The following is a 25,391-nucleotide window of genomic DNA, read 5'->3' as shown; positions in this document are numbered from 1 at the left end:
TTTTCTACTCATGTGAGAACAGCCACAACTCAGACAACACAAGGCATATAGAAGATTGTGTAATTGTGTTTTCACCAAAGCTTTGATTATGTTGATAATTTAGAGGCCTTATTATACAGTAGGCTTTATTGGGTTAATTATATGTGAATTTAACATTAAACTAATTTTGAACCTTCTCCATTTCAGAAAAAGAGATAAACATTTAGGAAAAACAACATGTCTATTTCATAATTGTGGAATATTCAGCATTTCAAAATAATCTGTAGGCAGATCTGATCTGGCACCGTCTCTCTTGCACATGTGTCTATTGCAGCATGCTGTGATGACATGTTTCTTGTGTCAGTGTCAGTAAGCAGGGTAGTTCCGTCAATAAAATCTGGGAAGATGTGAGCTAATTTAGCAGGCTGAATGAAATGTTTCTTCTGCCACTGTAAGGTCTCTCCACAGAACCATAAACTAGTGACGCAGGCAATTTCAGACACATCCTGCCAGCTGGTAGCAGTGTGGCCCATCCAACAATTAATTTCCTGAACCCTGTGAAGGTCTTCCTTTTGGCAGTATCGCTTCCCCTCTACCAGTCGTCTTTCTTTCTAGAGAAACTGCCTCCCACATTAGTAAATCTTGAATATGAGCTGCTGGTCAGCAAGTAGAGCTTGCAGTTAAGATCACGTACACACTGTGGTGTTGTGGGACTGAGAACCGTAATTAAACATAAGACCGAATGCTCCCAATTATAATTTCCAAGTGTTCCATGCATTGCTCAGGTGTGATTTTGGCCCATTCTTCCACAAAGTCTTCAAATCTTGAAGGTTCTGTGGGCCTCTTCTATGAACTCTGATCTTTAGTTCTTATTTTCTATTGGATTCGAGTCAGGTGATTGGCTGGGCAGCTTAGCAGCTTTATTTTCTTTCTCTGAAACCAATTGAGAGTTTCTTGCTGAAATGTCCACCCTTGTTTCATCTTTATCATCCTGTAGGTGTTGGGACTGAAGCAGCTAATATTAATCTCCACTGACAAGGGACAGGATTGCTTTCTAATTTCTAATAGATTTCAGCTGGTGTCTTGGCTTTCCATGCATTTTTGCACCTCCCTGTTCAATACTTTTTCCCTGTGTCATTCCACTTTATTACACAGAACTTAATTTCTGAACTTTTGTTTTGTTTCGTTTTCTTTGTATGTATGGATTACTTGGGTTGTTACCAACATCTGGTGAAAATTTCAAGTCAACAGCACCTTTTGAAATATATTTACTGAGAAAAATGGTGACGTGTTACTCATTTAACCCACTGTAAATAAACATCATGTGATTTGTGGCAGTAAATGAAGAGGTATCATACCAATCACAAGTGCAGTGTGGAGTACCTCAAGGCTCAGTACTTGGACCCTTACTTTTCACGCTTTATTTGATAATACCTAGAATATCAAAATCAACTGCGGGCGGGAGATCGTTTTCCTATTTAGCGCCCAAACTCCGGAACAATCAACCTAACACTGTTCGGGAAGCAGACATACTCTGTCAGTTTAAATCTAGATTAAAGACCCATCTCTTTAACCTGGCTTACACATAATACACACTATCGCATTTCTATAATTCAAATCCGTTAAAGGATTGTTAGGCTGCATTAATTAGGTCAACCGGAACCGGGAACACTTCCCAAACCACCCGATGTACTTGTTACATTGTTTGAAGAATGGCATCTACGCTAATATTAGTCTGTTTCTTTCTTATTCCGAGGTCACCGTAGCCACCCGGATCCAGTCCGTATCCAGATCAGATGGTGGATCAGCACCTAGAGATGACCTCTACAAGCAGGACACCTAGATGAGCTCCAGAGACTGATCCCCAGTGAAGACCCTGTCTCCAAGACGGTCATCGGGACAAGACCACAGGAACCAGATGAGTCATTTGCACAATCTGATTCTGCTTTAGCCTAGATTTAAACTGCTGATTTTGTCTGGCCAGAGGAGAATGACACTATTTCAACAAACTATTTCCCCGTCTAAATACTTTAAAGCTGATATAAAGCCACCCAGCTTTATATCAAGCCGATGTAAAATTGCTTTGACACAATTTGCATTGTTAAAAGCGCTATTCAAATAATATTGACTTGACTTGTCTGGAGTACTGAATTGCAGCGCTAGCAAACATATTTACAGCTGATCAGATGCTTCCCTAACTGCTTTTTTAACTTCCTTTATTTCTGTTTTCTCATTTCTCATTTTTGTTGCAAAAATTTTAAATTTCAAATTTATTTTTACTCCTAAGTGAAGAATGGAAATGAACTTCACAGTAAGTACATTGGGGCCTTTAGCATCCACACAAATGGACGATAATGTTGTGTTTATTATAAGCATGTTGCAGTTATTTTGTCTGCTGCTTTAAATGCTAGAGCTCTTTAAATATTGGCTGTCATTCTCCTCTGTGCCATTATTGTTATAATCGTCATCCTTTACAGTGCATAGAAGGTATACATTTGTGCTCTCTGGAAATGGAACATATGACTATGATGTCATACTCTACTACATGAGTTAAAAGGGTCATATGATGCGATTTCAAGTTTTCCTTTCTCTTTGGAGTATTACAAACTGATTATGCATAGATAATATCCCTGAAGTTGCAAAGACTAAAGTCTCAAACCCAAAGAGATATTCTTTATCAAAGTTAAGACTCTGCCACGCCCCCCTAAAACGGCTCGTTCAAACACATGTCTATGTCACGATGTGGGGAGATTTGCATAATGCCCCAAATGTTCATGCAAAGAAAGAAGGGTGGTTTCAGTAACCGTGTGTGTTTCTAGCAGTGGGGATTTCTTTAAGACTACAAGGGAAGCTCGGCTTCCCCTATAATGTCAAAAAATTCATGGTCAAATATGTACTATTGTGTTAACATTTTATTGATTAAAAATGCGTTAGAACACGTTCATCTCAGAGACGAGTTCGTTCAGAATCAGCTACATATAGCAGCTGACTAGATTTCCTTCTCATATACTCCCGTAGCATCAGTGTATTTGCCTGTTGAAGCCCAGCGTCCATTGACTTCTATGGGGCTGATTTGAACAGTTTTTTTCAGTGCTTCAAAACTAGACAGTCATTGGATAAATGCTGCGATTATGTCCCGCCCCCGGACGCTCAGCGTCTCTGGGGGTGAATGGAGGAGTGGGCGGGGCTGGAGTCCGGGCTTCTGCGTGATGATTGGAGGGTCTGTCAAAAGACTGCATCTCCTATAAGAAGTCATTGAAGCTATTCGAGCTCAGACCCATAGCAGATTTTTTGCAAGTGTAGTCGAAAGACAAACTGCTGCAACCTATTTCTTGGTATTTGCTTGGCGAAATTGCCAGTTTTCATCATAACAGGAGAAAGCTGTGTGATTACTTGGTGTTCCTTAACCCACCGGTGCGGGCTGTCTCATTTTTTCTTTTACGCGAAACTAACTAAAATACTCCATGAGTTTTGATGCTGTTCTTCTGGACTTTCTAATCATTAAAAAAAAAATCTTCTTACCTCTTTTCAACAACAATAATAATAAGAATAACAATATTTTTTAGCAGCAAATCAGAATAGAATGATTTCTGAAGCATCATGTGACTGGAGTAATGATGCTAAAAAGTCAGCTTTGAAAGACAGCTTTGATTGTTCCTAATAAAATGTTTAACTGCACTCACAAGTGAATCTCAAGTTATTTTGTGTGATAGCTAAATATATTCTTAATAAACTACAAAAAAATAATAATATTATTTTGTCCTCATATTCTTTCTTGTAACTCTTCCTCTCAGTCACATACTTGACTGAATGGCTCATTATGAAGCTCATTATGAAGCTCTTTATGAAGCTCATTATGAAGCTCATTATGCAGGCCTGTCTTCTCAGGTGTGAATGTGAAGGTTGATGCCTTCTCGCATAGACCCTTTTTACTCAAAAAGTGTCTTAGGAAATTTAAATCAATATATTGTTTTCTGTGAGCAAATAAACAAGATGATTTTCACGTTATTTTGAAGCAAAAATTCTAGGCTACAAGATTCAGTTCTCAGAAGTCTTGTGAACAAATGTTCTGTATGTGTTTTGTGGCCTTATTTTAGTGACTTCAACAATTTAGTTTTTTACTAACCACACATAAACGTTGCTTTCTCGAAAACAAAATCAAGTACATAAGTGCTGCTAACATATTATTGTAGCCCAGTTTGTGCTGTTTACAGTGTTATTAGACTTTAGCCATTTATATATTTATAAGAAACTGAAAAAAGCACAAATGTCAGGGCATGTCAAAAAATCTCCAGGCCCCCAAAACACCCTCAAACCCCAGAGCGTTAAAGACATGGAGCTGGACAGTTTTCTTTACAAACTGTTGTCATTAGTGGCAACAATTTGAGCTACATCTGCAGGTGTAGAAAGGAGCTTCTCCTGTTTAAAGCGGCTCAAGTCCTATACCCGTAACACAATGGGCCAAGACCGTTTAAGCAGCCTAGCTCTGCTGGCCATTGAGAGGACACTGGTCAAGTCACTGGAAAAGACGCCTAGGTGGTACGACAGCGTCACAGAGCATTTTCATGAAAAGGAATGTAGGGCAGAATTTACGTATAAATAAATGGACAATTTGTATGATGTAGGCCGAAAATGAGCTTCCCCTCTTTGAAAGACCAGCAGCCGCCACTGGTTTCTAGGTGAAAGCAAAAGCACATTTGGCCTTCAGAAATTAGATGCATTTAGGAATCATTAGGATGACTTACAACAGAACAGCAACGCATTTTATGGACGACCGTTTCATGAACCTAGGAGATGAGGTTCACTGAATCAGGACTGTATGTTTTGTTATTAAGTATTTGCTATTGACTGTATAAATGCGGAATTTTGCGCGTCTTGTGTGTGCGTGTGTGTGTGTGAGAGAGAGAGAGAGACACAGTCACAACCGCGGCTTGTGTGCAAACATATACACAGCTTCATCACTGTGTCTGTCACTTGAACTGATGGTAAAACTAACAGCATTATTAACTGTCTTTACTATAATTTTAAAAGCTAAAGCTCGCGATTATGGAAAGGCGCGTATTTCCGACGCAGCTTGTGGTGTTCGGCCAATCACAATGCACTGTGTCAGCTGGCCAATCAGAGCAGACCGTGCTTGTCGGAAGGAGGAGCTTGTTTGAGAGAGGCGGGGCATAGAGGAACTACAATAATGTACAGTATTTGAAAAATAATGTGTTTTTGAACATTAAAACATGTCAAAATATTCTGTTACACCAAATACACAAAATAATGATCTTTAAAAACGCATCATATGACCCCTTTAAATGTATTTTAAATCGCGTTTATATTATTTGTTAATAATTATTTAAATTGAGCTTCTGCAGGACCCAATACATAAAGTCTAATACCTAATGATATATTGCAATTCTGCACTGAAAATTTGACATAAACAAACAAGACATGGGATTTTTATTTTAAAAGATGTTTCATTTCACAATCCCAACTGTATAGTTAGGTCAATTTTAATATTTGGATTAACTTTTTTTTTCATTTAAGAACAGCAGCCCATAATGATTCTCCAGTTGAGAACCACTATTAAAAAAATGTATAAAGCTTTATTATCTATACAGTAAATTACAGACTTCACGGATATTTAACCACTACATTTTCAACGTTTCTATATCATACCTTAATATTTTGCCTACAGACACTTAATTCATTGTTTTTGCAGTCCGGTGTTCATCTAGTGATAACCCAGCCGCTCCCGACTAAAAAGCAAAACAAATAAAAAATAATTTTATTAATATATATATTTTTTAAATGTGGCATCATTTATTTATTTATTTTCTTTCTTTTTATTCATTTTTAAAGCTTTTTATGTTCACATATTCACCTTTCATATCCACATGTTAAAGACATACATAACTTAAAATTACTTTCGTCCCGATGACGCACATGACACCGGAAGTATTGGCGGTTTAGCCGGAAACTGTAAGTCGGAGGAGCTCAATGTGACATTTCGGAGCGGTTACTTCTGAACTGTTATAGAATAAGAATAAGAATGTTTCTCACTACTATAAACTGTGAGTACACCTATAATGATAATATTTACAATATGAAACTAAAAATATCCGCAAAACATCATAACTGCGGGCAAAACGCGTAAACTGCAGAACAGATGCATTGATTAGCGGCTAATAAGTTGCCAGTTTAAATGTATAATATTTGCACATTATTAAAATGTCGAAATTCAAATATTTCGGAGTATATACCACACATATTTGAAAATATTAAACACGTACATATGTGCATCATATGTTTCATTACAGTACACTGTTAGATGCGCTAATTACTGTTTTGTTTTGCTTCCTCTTTAATTCTTTCTCCATTTAGTTGCCAAGAGCAAATCTAAGTGAGTATCCCCACATCTTCATTGCACTTGTTTACATACTGAAACTGTGCTGTACTAATATACAAGATGCCATGTTGAGCTCTTATATATGATTCATTTATTACATTTCAAACGGAGAGTATGCAGAATAATACATTTCACTGTCTAATGTTGCTGAACATTATATAATTGTCACCTTTAACAACTTAACAGTTTATTCTGGTAGGTCTGGTTAAACACTTGATTTAAAAACTCGTTCCTGTTCCTTGGTTTAATGTCTTGTTTTATGCCAGACACATTGAAGTTAGTGCTTTGTATTTACCTGTGGCTTCTTGTGTTTCAGGACATTGCTGGTTCAGATGATGAGTGCAGCTGGCACAGGTTACTCTTTTAACACGAAGAGGGGCCGATTGAGGGACAAACTGGTTTTGCGAAAGCATGACCCCATAGGTGAGGTGAACATTTCATGTCATTGTTAAGTATAATGGCAAACCCCTGAATTGATTTCCAAAGAACACCAAATATGATGATCACTTTGAAGGTACCTTATTGCTAAATATAGAGGTGTGATGGAACATTTATTTTATCAATTTAAAAAATAATTATAATAATAATTTCACATCAGTTTGTATTAAAAAACATTCACTTTGTATTACATCGATAGAAACCAGAAATCTTTTTATTAAAAGAAACCTGAAACCTTTGAATTAATATTTGCAATAAATGTCATTCTACAGTTGTTTTACAGACAATATTGCTTTAAAACCCTAGTGATCTATCACCACAAACACTTATCAATAAATATTGGTAACACTTTTTTTAATTGTTACATTGGTTAGCTACACGAGTTGACCTAAAATGAACACTACATATACTTTATTTATTAATCTCATTTAGTTAATTTCAGTATTACTAATACATTTTAAAATCAAAAGTTGTTTCTGGTTAAATTAATGCACTGTCTAACATGAACTCTTCATTTGTTGACATTAGTGAATGCACTAGCTAACTAACAATGAGCAATAGATATTTTAAGCATTCATTTATGTTTGGTGATGTTTGTTAAAAAAACATAATTCTTCATTGTTTATTCATGTTCACAGTGCATTAATTAATGTTAACAACAAATACAAATTTGTTTTAACTTTTAAAATCAACACTGGCTAATATTCATAAATGCTGTAGAAGTATTGAGTTCATGTTAGCTAATGTATTAACTAATACACTAAATAACTGTCTAACAAATGAAACCTGGGAGATCTATTGTAAAGTTTCACCTAAATATTTTTCAATACACATAAAGGTTTAGTTTTTTAGTTTCTGTCATTAGAGTAAATAATTGTGAACTCGTTAGAAAGCAGAAAGGCAAGGTAATAATATTTGGTAAATGTGTTAAGTCCATGTGAATCGGAAGTTGCTGCCGACTTTATTTCAGTATAGTGACGTATTTCCAAATGAAACGGAATATTGAATAGAGGGCGGGGGTTAAATGTTTGCCCTCATCCTTTCATCTTTTACTCGCAGCAAACTATCAGTTGGAGGGGCATGGTTTAGCATATTCTGCCCGTGCCGTCAAACTAACATCATCAGAGAAGGAATGTCATTCCAGAGCAGAAGCAAATGATCCGATTTTGATTAAAGATTACCAAGACAAACAATTTATTATTAATTTGCATGGATTAATTGTTGACCTTAAAACTAACAATGTGCGCTAACAAAATAAATATTGCAAATTTTGATTTCATGAGGACTTTAAATATTGTCTTACATATTTAAAAAATATATTAATTTAAGATGCTACCAATGACTGCCTTGCAAAATACATTTTATAAAATCTTTTTCTCTCGAGTGGTCTGTGGATGCACGTTTGAAAACCACTGAGGTTGTATACTCCTAAACGATGATGACAAAATATACCTTCGATATGTTGACTGTGTCAAAGTCAACACAAAGTACAAAATTGTTTTATTTTGTAGCCATTTTGTGGCTGTTTAAAAATAGATCAATTTATTAATGTGTTCTTTTATTTATTTATTATTCTGTTCCTATTCCAGTTAATGTTTTAATGTTTCTCTCTTCATTGCTCTCCACAGTGAACAAACATGTCCTGTTCATTGAGAAGAAGAAGATACGATCTCTTTAAAAAAAAATGGGAGAAACTCTTGATACAGATACTGAGAAAGTTGACTTTTTAAAGTGTTATTGGTGTAAAACAACTGCCACGGTGTGATGATAAACATCCAGCATATGCAAGTGTCACTAAACAACTATGAAGGAAGAAGATTTACATCAAAGTAAAGACCCTGCATCACTGCAGCTGTGGATGACTGGTTTAATGTGACGAGAAATGAGCTGTACATCCTGTCAGGATAATGTGCTGTTAAGGCCATCACAATAAGTGTATTATGTTGTATTTGTTTGGTTCTTTTGTTTTCTTTTTTTGTACCAAGTCAGAATTTTGACCTACTGCAAACAATGAACCACCTACTCAGTGACAGATTGCTTTAGGCTGAAGTGGATTTGTTGGAATAATTAGCCTACAAAATGTGTTTAGCAGAAAAAAATGTTCATAATTGTTTAACAAAAATAATAGCAGTTCATTTGCTGTTTGTACTTTTTTTTTTTTTTTTTTTTTTTTACACATAAATTGACATGGTTTTATTTATTTTCAGACATATTTAAACATCATTTACAAATAATGCCAGGAAATTACATTATCTAGAACTCTCCAGTACATGGTATTGTTTATTATGCAAATAATAATTATGTGGACACTGTGCACAGATTAATGGTGGCGTTTGTAAGCCAAGGGTCACCTACAGAACAGTTCAGTTGGCAGATCCTTCCAAAATGGAAGAGATGTTTGAGTGCCGACCGTTTGTACAGACATTGCTGCGATAAGGTTGGCTCTCCTGGCCATCTCTTCCAGCGGCATTGTGGGATAACGGGCCATGTAGAAAGCCAGAGCACCAATGAAGCCCTTTTAAGAAATATTTCCAGTTCAGTTTGTGGCCTTTAGATTAATGCTTATAATGCGGAAGAGAAGAACACTGAACTTTGAGAAACAAATATGACAGCAGGGGGTGCCGTCATACTTGTCTATGCCAAAGGTTGTAACTTGTAAAACAAAGCTGGGAAACAAATGGCATCACGATGTACACATTTTATTGAGTCAATCTTAAAATAAATATTAAATTACCAATTGATTGTGATAATATTTAATGATGACGACATGACTTTAATTCTCTATTTGTGTGCCGAGTCATGTGTGTTTGCCGTTGTGCAAGGCATGTGAGTAAGTCTGTAAATGCTGACTTGGGCACATGTCAGGGTCAGAGTGAAACAACATGCATGCTTTAAGCTTTTCTTGACCTCTGTCAGTGATGTAGGGTCTCCTTCTGCCTCGAAAGTCTTTGCAAAGGTCTTCTGTTGTGGGCTGAGCACTTGCTGAGACATGCATTGTGACATTTGTGTGTGTGTGCATTTTTGTTTGCTTTCCTACTTAGTAATGTCAGTATACTCGGTGAGTATTTATTTTTGGGTGAATCTCATGTAGCTTGACATGTCTAAGTTATAGCTTGACTCGAACTCAAAAGCATGCATTAAGAAAATTGCAAAAAAAACCACCTAAATCATATATATATATATATATATATATATATACAGTGCCCTCCATAAGTATTGGAGCAGTAAAGACAAAATTGCTCTGTTGGCTGTGGAGTCAAGACATTTACAAATATGATTAAAAGATTAATAGGAGACAAAACTACAGAATGTCACATTTTATTATTAGCCGTTTCAACACATTAGATGTTTTACCAGCTAAGTTCAGCACTTTTAGAGTGCATCCCTCTATCTGATGTGAGCATAAGTATTGGAACAGTTGCCTCACAGGTCTTTCTAAGTGATCAGCTGTGTCCTGTTGCATTAATTCTTCAGATATTAAAAGCAGGGAATGTGTCGTATCAGTTATATCCATTACTTCTGTATTCTGAATCTTGCATTCGATGATGACACACACAAATCAGGATGAAGATGAGGGAACTGACTTTGAGAGAAAAGCAAGCATTTTGGATGCTAAAAGAAAAGAGGAAGTCAGTTAGAGCTCTAGCAAAAACAAAGGGCATGGAGAAATCAAGAGTTTGGAAACCACCAGCGACACCAGCAACCAACAACGACCTGATCGGCTGAGAAAACAACAGTAGTTGATGACAGACAAATCATAAAAGCTGTGAAAATGAATCTTAAAAGGCGTGTCTGTAAAATCACCAACAACTTCCAGAAAGCTGGGGTGATGCTCTGACAATCTACTGTCCTCAGGAGACTTTGACACAGAATTACAGATGCTACACAGCAAAATACAAACCTCTGACCAGCACCAAAAATAGAAAGGCAAGATTAGAGTTTGCAAAAAGCACAAAGATGAGCCAGAAGAGTTTTGGAACTGTGTTTATGGACCGATGAGACAAAGATGAACCTTTATCTAAGTGCAAAAATGTGGAGAAAAAAAGAGAAGTGCAATGATCCCAAGCATACCGCCTCATCTGTAAAGCATGGTGGAGGTGGTGTCATGGCATGGGCATGCATGGCTGCCTCTGGAACAAGCCCTCTCAACTTTAATGATGACTTAATGTATGATGACAGTAGCAGAATGAATTTGGAAGGGTACAAAACCATCTTGCCTACCAATATTCAAGAAAATGCCACCAGATTCATTGGGAAGTGCTTCATATTGCATCAGGACAATGACCCAAAACACCCTGCCAGTTCAGTCAAGGAATTTATAAGGGCAAAGAAATGGAAAGTCTTAGATTGCCCAATTCAATCTCCAGATTTAAATCCAAGTGAACATGAATTTCACCAGCTGAAGAGGAAAGGCAGAAACTCCCCAAAACAAGCAACAATTGGAATTGGCTGCATTAAAGGCTGGGAAAAGTATTTCAAAGGATGAGACCAAGAGTCTGGTGATGTCTATGGGTCACAGACTCACTGCTGTGATTGTGCTCAAGGGATCTGCAACTAAATAATAGCTTTTAATCTTTTATATCTGCCTTATGTTCAACTGTCCCAATACTTATGCTCACATCAATGAGTGGGATGAACTCTAAAAGTGCTGTTCTTTTTATTTGGTAAAACATGTATGTGTTGAAATGGCTAATAATAAAATGTGACATTCTGTAGTTTTGTCTCATATTCATCTTTTAATCATATTTGCAAATGTCTTGACTCCACAGCCAACAGAGCAATTTTGTCTTTACTGTTCCAATACTTATGGAGGGCACATATATATATTTTTTTAGCAACAATTTTGGAATTTTGGATGTTTTTTGAAAGATGTCTCCTATGCTAAAAAGCCTCCATAGCCTTATTCAATTAACTACATTAAAACAATATTGTGAAATGTCATTTTAAATAACTGAATTTGATAAAAATCCATCTGAATTTCTATGAATATATATATATATATATATATATTTTTTTAACAAACTTATCAAGGGGTCAAATTTTAATTTATTTTTAAAAGGACAAAAAAATTATCCCCCCCCCCCCTTTTTTTAATTTTTTTTTTTATTTTATTTTATTTTATCTCCACTTGTAGGAAATTGATAAGGATGCTGGCAAGTTTTACCATGCCTGCAGGGGGTAGACTGGGATCTGGGGGAGGGGTGATGTCGGGTGTTGAATTTATGATGGGAAAGCACAGAAGAATGCAGTGATGTGCTCAGATTTAACCGCAGATCGCCCTGTCACTGGTTCTCACAAGTCTACCAGATTACTCATCTCAATGGCCCGCCTCTTAACCATCAATCTTTATTACACACCGCTGACTGTCCCTTCGGTCTCCTCCATATAGCCACAAGGCAATAGGCCACAGCTGTTTGCACTCTCCTACTGATTGATAACTGAATTAAGTGACCTATGCAGACAAGAATCCATTACAAAATGATCACAGTCCACCTTTGCCCAGTTTGGCTTAAGTCATGCATTTTTTCTGTTTCAGTAAATGGAAGAACATCTGCAGTTGGACATGGTGTGATCATGAGGAAATTTCTGGAAAGAAAATTTATCATGAAATTTATTTAATGTCTCCACCTTGTTCAGATGAATCCTTCCACCCACCTCTATTACTCCAATAAGATGGAATGGTGCTTTTATTGCTAGATGTCAAATTGGCCATAGTAGCTGTTCCTCCTATTAAATTTATGGGTGGGTAGCAAAACTATACATAGACAGCACTTCAGTTTGTAGTCCCCTGGGATTTATTTAATTACTCATTTACTTATTTTTTAAATAAATATGGTTAACATTAACCTTAAAACATCAATTTTGCTGCTGCTGTGTTAGCATGCTAACAAGTAGCTAGATAAGGACAATAACTAGCACAAGGCTGTGAGTTTACTTGATTTATCAATTGGACAACTGTTGCAGTCCTTTTAACAACTTACATGAAAATGACAACAACAACAAAGCATCTTTGAAATGTATATGAGGTATGACTATAAAATTTAATGTTGTTGAACAAACAGTGAAAGTAATGTTAACCACAGACCTTAAGACTCGTAAATCTAAAACTGCCATTCTAAAAAACCTACAAGAATGGCCTACAAATTAACATCATGAACGATCAGCTCCATTGCCAACAAATATGCTGTTTTGTTTCCAGAATTACAATTTTCTGAACTTTGACACTACCACATTGTATCACCGACTGCCAGTAAAAATCTATTACTTCTAGTTGCAGCAGAACAGACAGTGTGAATGACCTGTATTTTAATATATATATATATATATATATATATATTGTGGAGAGTGTTAAAAAGAACTTAAAAAAACTACTTTGTTCACTTCAACAACATGATGCAAAAACAAAGCTTTCCAGTTCTTCATTTAAAAAATGATCATCATTTACTTTAAAAGGGCAGCTTTTGTCTTTACAGGCCGCATGATTAGACTTTGCAAGCAAGACTGACATCTGACAACATTTGTCTGAAGCATGATGTATCATTGGTGACAACTACTCCTCCCAGTAGCTTCCAAACAGTCCTGGACACATTCTGGTAAATGTTATATAGAGCTGTCAGTCAATCATATGACAAAACTATTAGATGTGGTCAGTCAAAGACTGCAAATTGTTTAACTTTACAACACTACAAACTGCAAAACAATACATAATACACAATTGTAAATCAAAAATTTGAAACAGTGTTTACAACCAATTTTATTTCTCTAATTTGAAGGACTTCCAAGTGAAAAGAAAAATGTAGACAGGGACTTGATTTTCTATTGGGAGAGAAGTAGATGAAGAAAAGTAGGTCCTGACAGAATGGAGCTATTTGAGTAGAATCAGTAAAGGGGTGGGGCTGAAATATAAAAGGTGACATCATCCAAGAAAGAAAGTTGGTTCAGTGAGGATAAGACAAGTTTGTCTTTTCTGTGGAACACAGATGAATTGTGCACAATAAAACCAGTGTTCCTGTGGAAAATATGCAAGCAAGGAAATTAACGCGATTGATTCCGAATGCCTGCTGAAGTCAGTTGTCAATGTGATACATTAAACTAACATCTAATTTGGTGGTAGCCCATGATCATGGCCATTGGAGTAAAAGCTTGGGAAAACTGGATAGTCACCACAGTTAGAACTAGGCTACATTTTATCTCAACAACAATGTACATCTGCAAGTGCAGTGGCTAAATACAGTAAAAGTTTCCAAAAACAAAAGGAAGGAGTGGATGACTGACAGATCAAGATGGCATTCAAAACTTCAATACCAAAAACGTCCATCTGAGGTTACTGAGTGAATGACCTATAATATTCTGTTGCTTATCACAAGCCATCAGAATTTCCAAAAGGTTGGTGTACCATAAAAAGAGTATTTGAAGGCAATCCTATTGATGTTCCGAGAGATATGCAGTAAAACCTTCAGTGTTTGTTGATGGTCTAATCTTTCAGGAACACACTGGGGGTCTAAGTAGTCATCTTGTGTCACCACGGCACATGTTGCTAAGAGAGAGTTTCCCTCAAAAGAATGGCTGCTGTCCAATGCGGCTCAGTGTGGGTTCTTCTTTGTGGGTTTCATTTACAGTCTCTTGGTGTGATGACATCAGTGTCGGTTGGAGGCATGCAGTGCTTTCCGGTAAATACCCACCACCGTCTCCTGTAAAGATCCCTGTGGTGGGTCCTCTATGGCTCTTTTCATAGAGGTGAAGTTCGGCTGATTGTGATTGTCTGAAAAAACTACAAGCCGTGTTGTCTAGCTTGAAGGCAAGGTTCTGGAATTGGGTTGACCTCCAAATGCAAGAGCACAGGCCACCCACAGTTCATCTGAACTGAGTGTGCTGTTAGAGAGCTTGGTCTCAGTGAACACACACGTAGCCTACAGATAGAATCACTTTCTCATGAAAGAGTTGGTCAGTGTTAAATATATGAAGGCCTTTGTGAGATTTATGGAAGAAAGGGAATGATCTTAGGTGGGTAGCCACACAGAGGAAAACTATTTACTTATTTGCCTTTCCAGATATGCAATAGTTTCTGCCGTGCTTTTCATGTAATGCCATACCACACGGCTTTTGATCACAGAAGGGGTGTCTAGCTGATGTGAAGCTGTAAAGACTGCCAAAAGATCCTTTTAACTTGAGACTGCTTCTAGTCCAAGAGAAAGGATTCCTTTATCTTGAGGACACAATGGTACAATCCCTTTGAGATATGCGTAATGTCCCCTTAAGGGAATCAGAAGCTAAATAAAAAGTTGTTAAAGTTAGCAACCCCCACATCTTTTTTCATTAATTTTCATGCGCTCAAACAACAACAACAACAAACATGAATCTGGCGATCCTACTCACTCATCTGGCAGCCCAACTCTCTTTGCAACCACTGGGAACGACAAAGAGTTGAGAATTTCTAAGTGGCTGTTGATGGGCGGTCTCTCATGGCCTTGCCATGACCAATGAGCTAGCAGTTGTGAACACGTAACTTCTTTCCGCTTCAAATGCATGCTGAAGAACTGACAAGCCATAATGTCTACAACCCAATGAATGATTCAGTCAGCAAACACAAAGAAGTATATCGCCAACACCAAGTCACCAATTGTTGTCCATGACGTCTACAGCATGTATCTGTTCTTATTTCTGCAAATGTATTGTCTTTTGGTTCAGTAAGTGACAGAGTCCATGTTTAAACGATTACCCCTCTTTCACATCTAAAGTGTGACAGACCCAAAAGTGAGAAGTACTTTCAGCAACAACAGATGCTGTTATCAAGGTGTTTCAATATTTTTATGGAATTTTTGGAATATTCTCATTTCTGTCCCAAACCATTTGTGCAAACTGAGCCACATAAACAAAAAGACAGAATTCAATTCATGCAATACCAGAGCTGAGGCAATTATATGCCTATTATCTGAACAACAAGGGGTTGTTCAGTATGAAATACTGAGATTTGGTGACACTGCAGAAAATGCTGGATTCAGGCCAAGGAGCACAGAGCATCGCTGGGCTTCGTGACTCATACCACTATGCTCGGAGAAAAGCATGGTAAACACTTTAACCTCCTATTGAATGTTCTTTAATGACTAAAGATAGTCGTCACAAATAAACACAATTGCCACATACTGTTATAAAGATGACGACAGCTCTTTTTTTGGACTGCTGGCAGACCAAATAACCACAAAAAAGTTTCTTTTTAAAAAGTGATATGCCATCATTCTTTGAAAATAAACTGATGGAAACATGCATTGCTCCTGTCTAATTGTTGAGATAGAATCTGGCACTTGGCCCAGTTCCCTCCTCCTCCTGGTTTTTAACAAGTGGGGGGAAAACTGTGGAGGAGTTACTGGAAGAGGGATCAGGGCATCCAAAAGAGTTAAACAACTCAGGATTTATGGGGTCATCAAAGTGCGCGGAAACAGGCCGACCGCCACGTGGAGACCACAGCCAGGCGGACTCCCGCTGAGTAGATCACTGCTAAGCTCTGAGTCACCCAGAGAGGGCAGGGGAGCCAGGGGCAGCCTACCCTGATGAGACTGGACATCACACGCTGCGTTCTATATGTGTGAGTTTATGAGAGATATGTTATGAGTGTGTTGTGGTTAAAGATCAGACAAAATAAAAGCCATAATTAAATGCTTTCATTACTCTGAGTGAAGTAAAAAACATACATACTGTATGTATACACATAAAAACAGAAAAAAACACTTTAACTAAACAGTATGGTTTGGAAATTTTAGAAAAACATTTTATTTTATTTTTTTAAAGGGGTCAAATGATTCTTAAGACCATTACTTTGTGTTTTTGGTGTAACAGAATATGTTGACATGCTTTAATGTTCAAAAAACATTATTTTTCAAATACTGTACATTATTGTAGTTCCTCTATGCCCCGCCTCGCTCAAATGCGTAGTTTTGTACAAAGCCCCTCCTTCCGACAAGCACAGTCTGCTCTGATTAGCCAGCTGACCCAGCGCATTTTGATTGGACGAACACCACAATGATAATAATAATAATAATAATTTGTTACATTTATATAGCGCTTTTCTGGGTACTCAAAGCGCTTATACATAGAAGGGGGGAATCTCCTCAACCACCACCAATGTGCAGCATCCACCTAGATGATGCGACGGCAGCCATATTGCGCCAGAACGCCCACCACACACAAGCTTATTGGTGGAGAGGAGACAGAGTGATGAAGTCAATCAGTGTATGGGGATGATTAGGAGGCCATGATGGTCAGAGGCCAATGGGGAAATTTGGCCAGGATGTCGATTTTTAATGACCACAGAGAGTCAGGACCTCGGTTTAACGTCTCATCTGAAGAACGGTGCTTTTTACAGTATAGTGTCCCCGTCACTACACTGGGACGTTAGGAACCACACAGACTGCAGTGTGAGCACCCCCTGCTGGCCTCACTAACACCTCTTCCAACAGCAACCTTGTTTTCCCAGGAGGTCTCGCATCCAGGTACTGACCAGGCTCAACCCTGCTTAGCTTCAGTGGGCAACCAGTCTTGGGCTGCAGGGTTATATGGCTGCTGAAGTACGCATCGGAAATGTAACGCCCTTTAATCACGAGCTTCAGCTTTAAAGTTAGTTTTACCATCAGTTAGTTTTACCGAAAGGGGAACAGAGTCGTGTGACAGACACAGTGATGATGCTCATATGTATTTGCAGTACACAAGTCACTAGTCAAATCACTATTATCTGTATAACGCTTTTAACAATGCAAATTGTGTTAAAGCAGCTTTAAATGAGCTTGATATAAAGCTGGGTGGCTTTACATCAGATTTACAGTATTTAGACGGGGAAATAGTGTGTTGAAATAGTGTCATTCTCCTCTGGGCAGACAAAATCAGCAGTTTAAATCTAGGCTGCAGCAGAGTCAGATTGTGCAAAGGACTCATCTGGTTCCTGTGGTCTTGTCCCAATGGCCGTCTAGGAGACAGGGTCTTCACTGGGATCAGTCTCTGGGGCTCATCTAGTTGTCCTGGTCTCCGCTGACGTTCAGGGCTGTTGAGGTCATCTCTAGGTGCTGATCCACCATCTGATCTGGATACGGACTGGATCCGGGTGGCTGCAGTGACCATCTGATCTGGATACAGTCTGGACCTGGGTGGCTACGGTGACCTCGGAATAAGAAAGAAACAGACTAATATTAGCGTAGATGCCATTCTTCTAAAGATGTAACAAGTACATTGGGTGTTTTGGGAAGTGTTCCCGGTTCCGGTTGACCTAATTAATGCAGCCTAACAATCCTTTAATGGATTTGAATTATAGAAATGCGATAGTGTATTATGTGTAAGACAGGTTAAAGAGATGGGTCTTTAATTTAGATTTAAACTAACAGAGTATGTCTGCTTCCCGAACAGTGTAAGGTAGATTGTTCCAGAGTTTGGGCGCTAAATAGGAAAATGATCTCCCACCCGAAGTTAATTTTGATATTCTAGGTATTATCAAATGGCCAGAGTTTTGAGATCACAGCGGACGTGAAGTACTACAGTGTGATAAGAGTAATACTGAGGTGCCAAATACTGAGGTGCCAAACCATTCAGGGCCTTATGGGTAATTAGCAAGATCTTAAAATGTATACGATTTTTAATAGGGAGCCAGTGCAGTGTTGCCAGAACCGGCCTAATGTGGTCATACTTCCTGGTTCTAGTAAGAACTCTAGCTGCTGCATTTTGAACCAGCTGGAGTTTGTTTATTACACACGCAGAGCAACCACCCAATAAAGCATTACAATAATCTAGCCTCGAGGTCATGAATGCATGAATTAATGTTTCTGCATTTGACATTGAGAGCATAGGTCATAATTTAGATATTTCTTAAGATGAAAAAACGCAGTTTTATAAATGCTAGAAACATGTTTTTCGAAGGAAAGATTGCTATCAAAAGGTATGCCTTGGTTCCTAACTGATGATGAAGAATTTACAGAGCAGCCATCAAGTATTAGACAGTGATCTAGGTTATTACATGCAAAGGTTTTTGGTCCAAAAATCAACACCTCTGTTTTTTCATAATTGAGCAGTAAGAAATTGCTAGTCATCCAGTTTTTGATATCAACTATACTTTCAATTAGTTTTACAAATTGGTTTGTTTCATCGGGTCGCAAATAAATAGATAGCTGAGTATCATCAGTATAAAAGTGAAAGCTAACACCATGTTTCCAAATGATATCTCCCAAGGGTAACATGTAAAGCGTGAAAAGTAAGAGGCCTAGTACTGAGCCTTGAGGTACTCCATACTGCACTTGTGATTGGTATGATACCTCTTCATTTACTGCCACAAATTGATGGCGGTCAGATAAGTACGATTTGAACCATGCCAGTGCATTTCCTCTAATGGCAACATAATTTTCTAGTCTATTTAAAAGAATGTTGTGGTCGATAGTGTCAAACACGGGACTAAGATCCAGTAGCACTAATAGAGAGATATAACCACGATCAGATGATAAGAGCAGGTCGTTTGTGACTCTAATGAGAGCAGTCTCAGTACTATGATATGGTCTAAAACCTGACTGGAAATCCTCACATATATCATTTTTCTCAAAGAAGGAACATACTTGTGATGATACTATCTTTTCTAATAGCTTTGACAGAAAAAGGATATTTGAGATTGGTCAGTAATTAATTAATTCTTTGGGGTCAAGTTGTGTTTTTTTAAATGAGAGGCTTAACACATAGGTTGTTGCTTTAGATGATTTAACAAGTTTATACAATTCTTAATTTCCAATAGAAGAGAATGTGTGGAATTGTTCCTCAGGGGATCTATGTGTGGAATTGTTCCTCAGGGGATCTATAGTGCACTATCTGATGCGATACTGTGGCTGACAGCTGCATGGTTGCAATTTTGTCGCTAATAGTTTCGATCTTGGAAGTAAAGTAGCTCATAAAGTCATTACTACTGTGCTGCTGGGTAATGTCTGCACCTGCTAATGTTTTATTTTTTTGTTAATTTAACCATACTGAACTGAGATAAGTCAGGAAGATTATTGATAAAGCAGTCTTTTGTGGTATCAAGATGGTTGTACCATATTTGTAACAAGGAGTTGGCTTAACAGCTTTAGTTATATATGGGGAAGTCGTGGCCTAATGGTTAGAGATTTGGACTTGTAATCCAAAGGTTGCAGGTTCGAGTCTCAGTCCGGCAGGGATTGTAGGTGGGGGGAGTGAATGTCCAGTGCTCTCTCCACCCTCAATACCACGACAGAGGTGCCACCACCGAACCCCCAACTGCTCCCCGGGCGCCGCAGCATAAATGGCTGCCCACTGCACCGGTGTTACAGGGTTGACGAGACGTGAGACGTGCGGATCCATTTGCAAAGCTTTATTATGAAACATGGTCAAGACAGGCAGGGTCGAATAACCAGCAAACAGGTATGTTGAGGGCAAGACAGAAGAGTGGTCAGTAAACAGGCGTGGTCGACGAGCGGCATACAATATCCAAACAGGACAAGGCAGAGAGAATAATCCAGGAACACAGGCAGGAATCAAAACACAGGAAAACAACGAGGAAAACTATGAACAGAGAACGCTTGGTATGCAGACTAGGCTAACAATACGCGGCCGAGAGCAAGAGCAAGTCCCAGGCTTAAATAGTGAGTGATTGGGTGATGGTGATTGCGAGATGGATATCAGGTGTGGCGTGATAATTGTGAACAGCTGTGCGTGTGTTGTCAGTGCAATGGATTATGGGAAATGGAGTCCAATGTGCTGTGTAGTGTGAAAAGTCCATGTGGTGAATGGGTGACCTCTGGTGGTGAATGAGTGGAAGTGCATGGCCAGGATTCGTGACATCCAGACGCTCCTCCATAGTCCAGGAGGGCGGTGGAGCGGAGGCGGAACAGGGGGAGGGATGGAGGGCCAGGTCCGTGAGGAAGTGGGAAGACCGGGGACTGAGGAAGAACCGGCAGAGCAGGACACCCCGGCAGAACCGGAGACCAGGACAGAGCAAGAGCCCACCAGGGCGGAGCAGACGGACCAGGAGCCCACCAGGGCGGAGCAGACGACCACCAGACCCGAGCATAAGACCACCACGGCGGGGCAGACGACCACCAGACCCGAGCAGAAGACCACCACGGCGGGGCAGACGACCACCATACCCGAGCAGAAGACCACCACGGCGGGGCAGAGGACCACCAGACCTGAGCAGAAAACCCTCGCCAGGAAGCAGACTGGGCAGGAAACCATGGCAGGATCAGGGATCTGGGGAGAACAGAGACAGACACCACAGGGAGAGCAGAGACAGACAACACAGGGAGAGTCCTTGTTGCAGGGCAGGACGGGACCAGAGTGCACCTGGGCGAAGCAGGAGACCCCCAGAACCAGACAGCTGACCACCACCGCTGAGCAGACAAAGCCGGAGCCCACCAGTGTGGCGTAGACTGGGTAGAGAATCCCCACGGTAGAGTGGACTGGTCAGGAAGCCAGGGCAGGATCAGGGATCTGGGGAGAGCAGAGAGAGTCCTCATGGTCTCAGGAGCTGGGACCGGGCAGGTCGAGAGCTCGTATACGGTCTTCATGGCTGTGGCAGGACAGGAGGAGGATATGCAGACGGCCTCCATTGCCGTGACTGGGCATGACAAGGATTCACAGACGGCCTCCTTGGCCGTGACAGGACAGGGCGTGAGTTCACAGACGGCCTCCTTGGCAGTGACAGGACAGGGCGTGAGTTCACAGGCGGCCTCTTTGGCCGTGACAGGATAGGGCGTGAGTTCACAGACGGCCTTTTTGGGGCGCTCAGGAGGAGCGGGCTCTATGGAGCGCTCTGGAGGAGCGGGCACTTGAGGGCCAGGAACGGTACTCCTGGCCGTGACTGGAGAACTGCATTCGGGATCGGCACTCCTGGCCGTTACTTGAGAACTGGATTCTTGGGATACGGGTGTAGGTACCACCACTTCGGGAGGTTCTGCAGCGGAAGCCGCTACCTCTGGAGGCATTGGAGCAGACTTGTGAACAGGAGAGACCTCAGGAACAGACTCGTGGACAGGAGAGGCCTCAGGAGCACAGTGTGCAGCCCACACACTCAAAATGGCGACCGCCATAACGGGAAGCACTGAGGTCAGGGGAACAGTCTCTGTAACAGCCAGGGTTGAGGCCCTGGGAATGCCAGCTACTCGCACTGACATCAGTGGTGGGTCCATCACACTGGATATCAGAACTCAAAGGACTGACCTTGAATCTGTGGTAACAGCCTCTGGCAGTTCGGTGGAGGCGTGAGCAGACTCTGGCTTGACAGCGATGGCGTGAGCAGACTCTGGCTTGACAGCGATGGCGTGAGCAGACTCTGGCTTGACAGCGATGGCGTGAGCAGACTCTGGCTTGACAGCGATGGCGTGAGCAGACTCTGGCTTGACAGCGATGGCGTGAGCAGACTCTGGCTTGACAGCGATGGCGTGAGCAGACTCTGGCTTGACAGCGATGGCGTGAGCAGACTCTGGCTTGACAGCGATGGCGTGAGCAGACTCTGGCTTGACAGCGATGGCGTGAAGGGGTGTTGTTGTTACCGCCATTTTGCGAGTGAGTGCGGTGTTGCGTTCCTCCGAAACACCCACAGTGAATGAAGAGCCCACACACAGCAAAGCATAGTCCATAAATTGAGCGAGTGACGCACGGGGACCCTCACGGATTAACTGTTGTTTGAGCGGCTGATTAATGCCCTCACAAAAGAAGTCTATTAGAGCATAGTCCGGCAGATCAGAAAAATAGGCGAGGTCTAAGTACACTTGTATGTATTTCTCGAGCGGTCTCAAACCCTGCTCGAGGGTTAACAACCGTCGTGCAGTGTTCATACCTGGCCAATGTCTACTAGAAAAGCCGCTGGATCCTCTTGTGGCCGAGTATTCTGTTACAGGGTTGACGAGACGTGAGGATCCATTTGCAAAGCTTTATTATGAAACATGGTCAAGACAGGCAGGGTCGAATAACCAGCAAACAGGTATGTTGAGGGCAAGACAGAAGAGTGGTCAGTAAACAGGCGTGGTCGACGATCGGCGTACAATATCCAAACAGGGCAAGGCAGAGAGAATAATCCAGGAACACGGGCAGGAATCAAAACACAGGAAAACAACGAGGAACACTATGAACAGAGAACGCTTGGTATGCAGACTAGGCTAACAATACTCGGCCGAGAGCAAGAGCAAGTCCCAGGCTTAAATAGTGAGTGATTGGGTGATGGTGATTGCGAGATGGATATCAGGTGTGGGCGTGATAATTGTGAACAGCTGTGTGTGTGTCGTCAGTGCAATGGATTATGGGAAATGGAGTCCAATGTGCTGTGTAGTGTGAAAAGTCCATGTGGTGAACGGGTGACCTCTGGTGGTGAATGAGTGGAAGTGCATGGCCAGGATTCGTGACAACCGGGTGTGTTTTCACAGTTTGTGTGTGTTCACTGCTGTGTGTGTGCACTTTGGATGGTATAAATGCAGAGCACGAATTCAGAGTATTGGTCACCATACTTGGCCGTATGTCAAGTCACTTTCACTTTATATGGAATATACACCAAACTAAATAATGATCTGAGATATCATCACTCTTTTATTTATCATCACAAATTTCAACACCACAGACATCAATTCCATGCAACAGTATTAAATCTTGAGTATGATTTCGACAATGAGTAGGTCCTGACACTTGTTGTTTAACACTGATTTAGAATTTCTATAAATGCTGATCCCATAAAATCTTTTTCATTATCAACATGGATATTAGGACTTTATCTGCAGCCAGCACAAACTCAGATAGAAAATCAGCAAATTCTTTAATAAAGTCTGTATAGTGCCCTGGTGGCCTGTATACAGTAGCTAGTACAAACATCACAGGGGATTTATCATTAACACTTGTTTCTTTGGATAACGTTATATGAAGCACCATTACTTTGAACGAATTAAACTTGAAACCCGACCTCTGAGAAATACTGAAAATATTGCTATAAATTGTAGCAACACCTCCCCCCTTTATCTTTTGGACGCGGCTCATGAATCTTGGGGGTAGACTCGTTTAAAATAATGTAATCATCTGGTTTTTGCCAGGTTTCTGTCAAACAAAGCACATCTAGTTTATGGTCCGTGATCATATCATTTACAAAAAGTGATTTTGTAGAAAGGGATCTAATATTCAATAATTATACAATATACAATAATTTGTTTATCTGTATTATATCTGTTTTTTATTTGTTGAACATCAATTAAATTGTTACTCTTAAATTGGTTTGGACGTTTTCTGTATTTTCTAGTTCGGGGAACAGACACAATCTCTATAGTGTGATATCTAGGTGAAAGAGTCTCTATGTGCTGCGAATTAACTGACTTCTGTGACGTGAGGTGGCTAGCAGACGGTTGGTTTAGCCAGTCTGTCTGCTTCCTGACCTGGGCCCCAGTTAGTCAAGTACAAACGCTAAGACTATGTGCCATATTTGTAGAGAGAAGAGCGGCACCACCCCAGGAGGAATGAAGACCATCTCTTTTCAACAGGTCAAGTCTGCCCCAAAAACTCTTCCAATTGTCTATGAAACCTATGTTAATCACCACTTAGACAGCAGACTGTCGTCACTCAATGGCTGGATATGTATCTCATCACCCCGGTAAGCAGGGAGCGGACCAGAGCATATTACAGTGTCTGACATCATACTTGCAAGTTCACACACCTCTTTAACATTACTTTTAGTGATCTCCAACTGGCGAAGTCAAACATCATTAGCGCCGCTGTGAATAACAATCTTACTGAATTTACGTTTAGCATTAGCCAGCACTTTTAAGACGATTTCCTGACAGGCTGTTCAAAAAAAGAAATCGCATCATATGACCCCTTTAAATAATGCCATATGGTATAATGATGAAGTAAAAAATAACAGCACCTTACACATCCTAAGTAGTATTATCAGTTTTTGAGGAGTCACACCGTTTGACCAGGGCCGCTGCTGGCCAAATGGGTGCCCTAAGCAGGATTGAATTGTTGTGCCCCCTCCATTAAATATTATGGAAGTAAAAAACAAACAAACAGAAAAAACACCTACTATAGGGGTCAAAATAGAACTTGAATAAAATATAAAAGTAAATAAATAAATTAAATTGTATTACTTACAAATTACAATTGTAGCTCTAAACAGTTACCTGTGGCTATTATTTTATTAATACAGTTGTCTGATTGATTTTATGGTCTCAAACATTCAGAAATCACGCAAAAGAAAATTAAGCAGTTTTACTATGAAAACCATGGTTCACGAGTTCACACTTACATACAATTAGCTGGAGTATAGTAATGTGTATTTGGCGAGTATAGTAATGCGTAGTTGGCGTGCTGTCCTGGGGAAGGGCTCCGAGCTCGGGAATGGCCCGAACCCAGAGTACCCCCCGTATAAGTGTGGTAAGAATTCAAGTAAGTGCTGAGAAGGGGTGGTGGAGGGATGCTGATTAACCGTCAGTAGATAGAGGTAATAGCTCGTTTCCACTGAGCGGTACAGTACGGTACGGTACGCAATTATGTCCGTTTCCATTGTCAGATGTTGTGAATGGTACCAAAATAGCGAATCATACCGTACCACTTTTTTGGTATCCTT

General features: G+C 40.0%; 1 protein-coding gene and 1 pseudogene across 2 annotated transcripts in view; one reads left to right on the top strand and one right to left on the bottom strand.

Annotated features, from left to right (window-relative positions):
* Positions 1 to 5,918: 5,918 nt before the first annotated feature.
* On the top strand, positions 5,919 to 9,964 carry LOC306885930 (large ribosomal subunit protein bL33m). Its single transcript, XM_079442754.1, has 4 exons — positions 5,919 to 6,041; positions 6,352 to 6,370; positions 6,693 to 6,799; positions 8,443 to 9,964. The coding sequence occupies exons 1-4, from the start codon at positions 6,020 to 6,022 to the stop codon at positions 8,490 to 8,492; spliced, it is 198 nt and encodes a 65-aa protein (XP_079298880.1). The 5' UTR covers positions 5,919 to 6,019; the 3' UTR covers positions 8,493 to 9,964.
* The window catches only part of LOC306885929 (ribokinase-like), a 41,723-nt pseudogene continuing 25,493 nt past the window's right edge, over positions 9,162 to 25,391 (bottom strand). Inside the window, exon 8 of the transcript in view lies at positions 9,162 to 9,329. The product of the transcript in view is annotated as a ribokinase-like (transcript). The remainder of the gene's footprint in view (positions 9,330 to 25,391) is intronic.

This window comes from Barbus barbus, assembly GCF_936440315.1.
Source record: "Barbus barbus genome assembly, chromosome: 20".
NCBI lineage: Eukaryota > Metazoa > Chordata > Actinopteri > Cypriniformes > Cyprinidae > Barbus > Barbus barbus.
The sequence above is the reverse complement of the archived record's forward strand: the minus strand, read 5'-3'. Positions and strand labels throughout refer to the sequence as shown.

Coding starts and splice junctions, on each gene's coding strand:
- LOC306885930 (XM_079442754.1), top strand. CDS start 6,020: ATGTTTCTCACTACTATAAACT. Junction 6,800..8,442: donor GCGAAAGCATGACCCCATAG/GTGAGGTGAACA, acceptor TGCTCTCCACAG/TGAACAAACATGTCCTGTTC.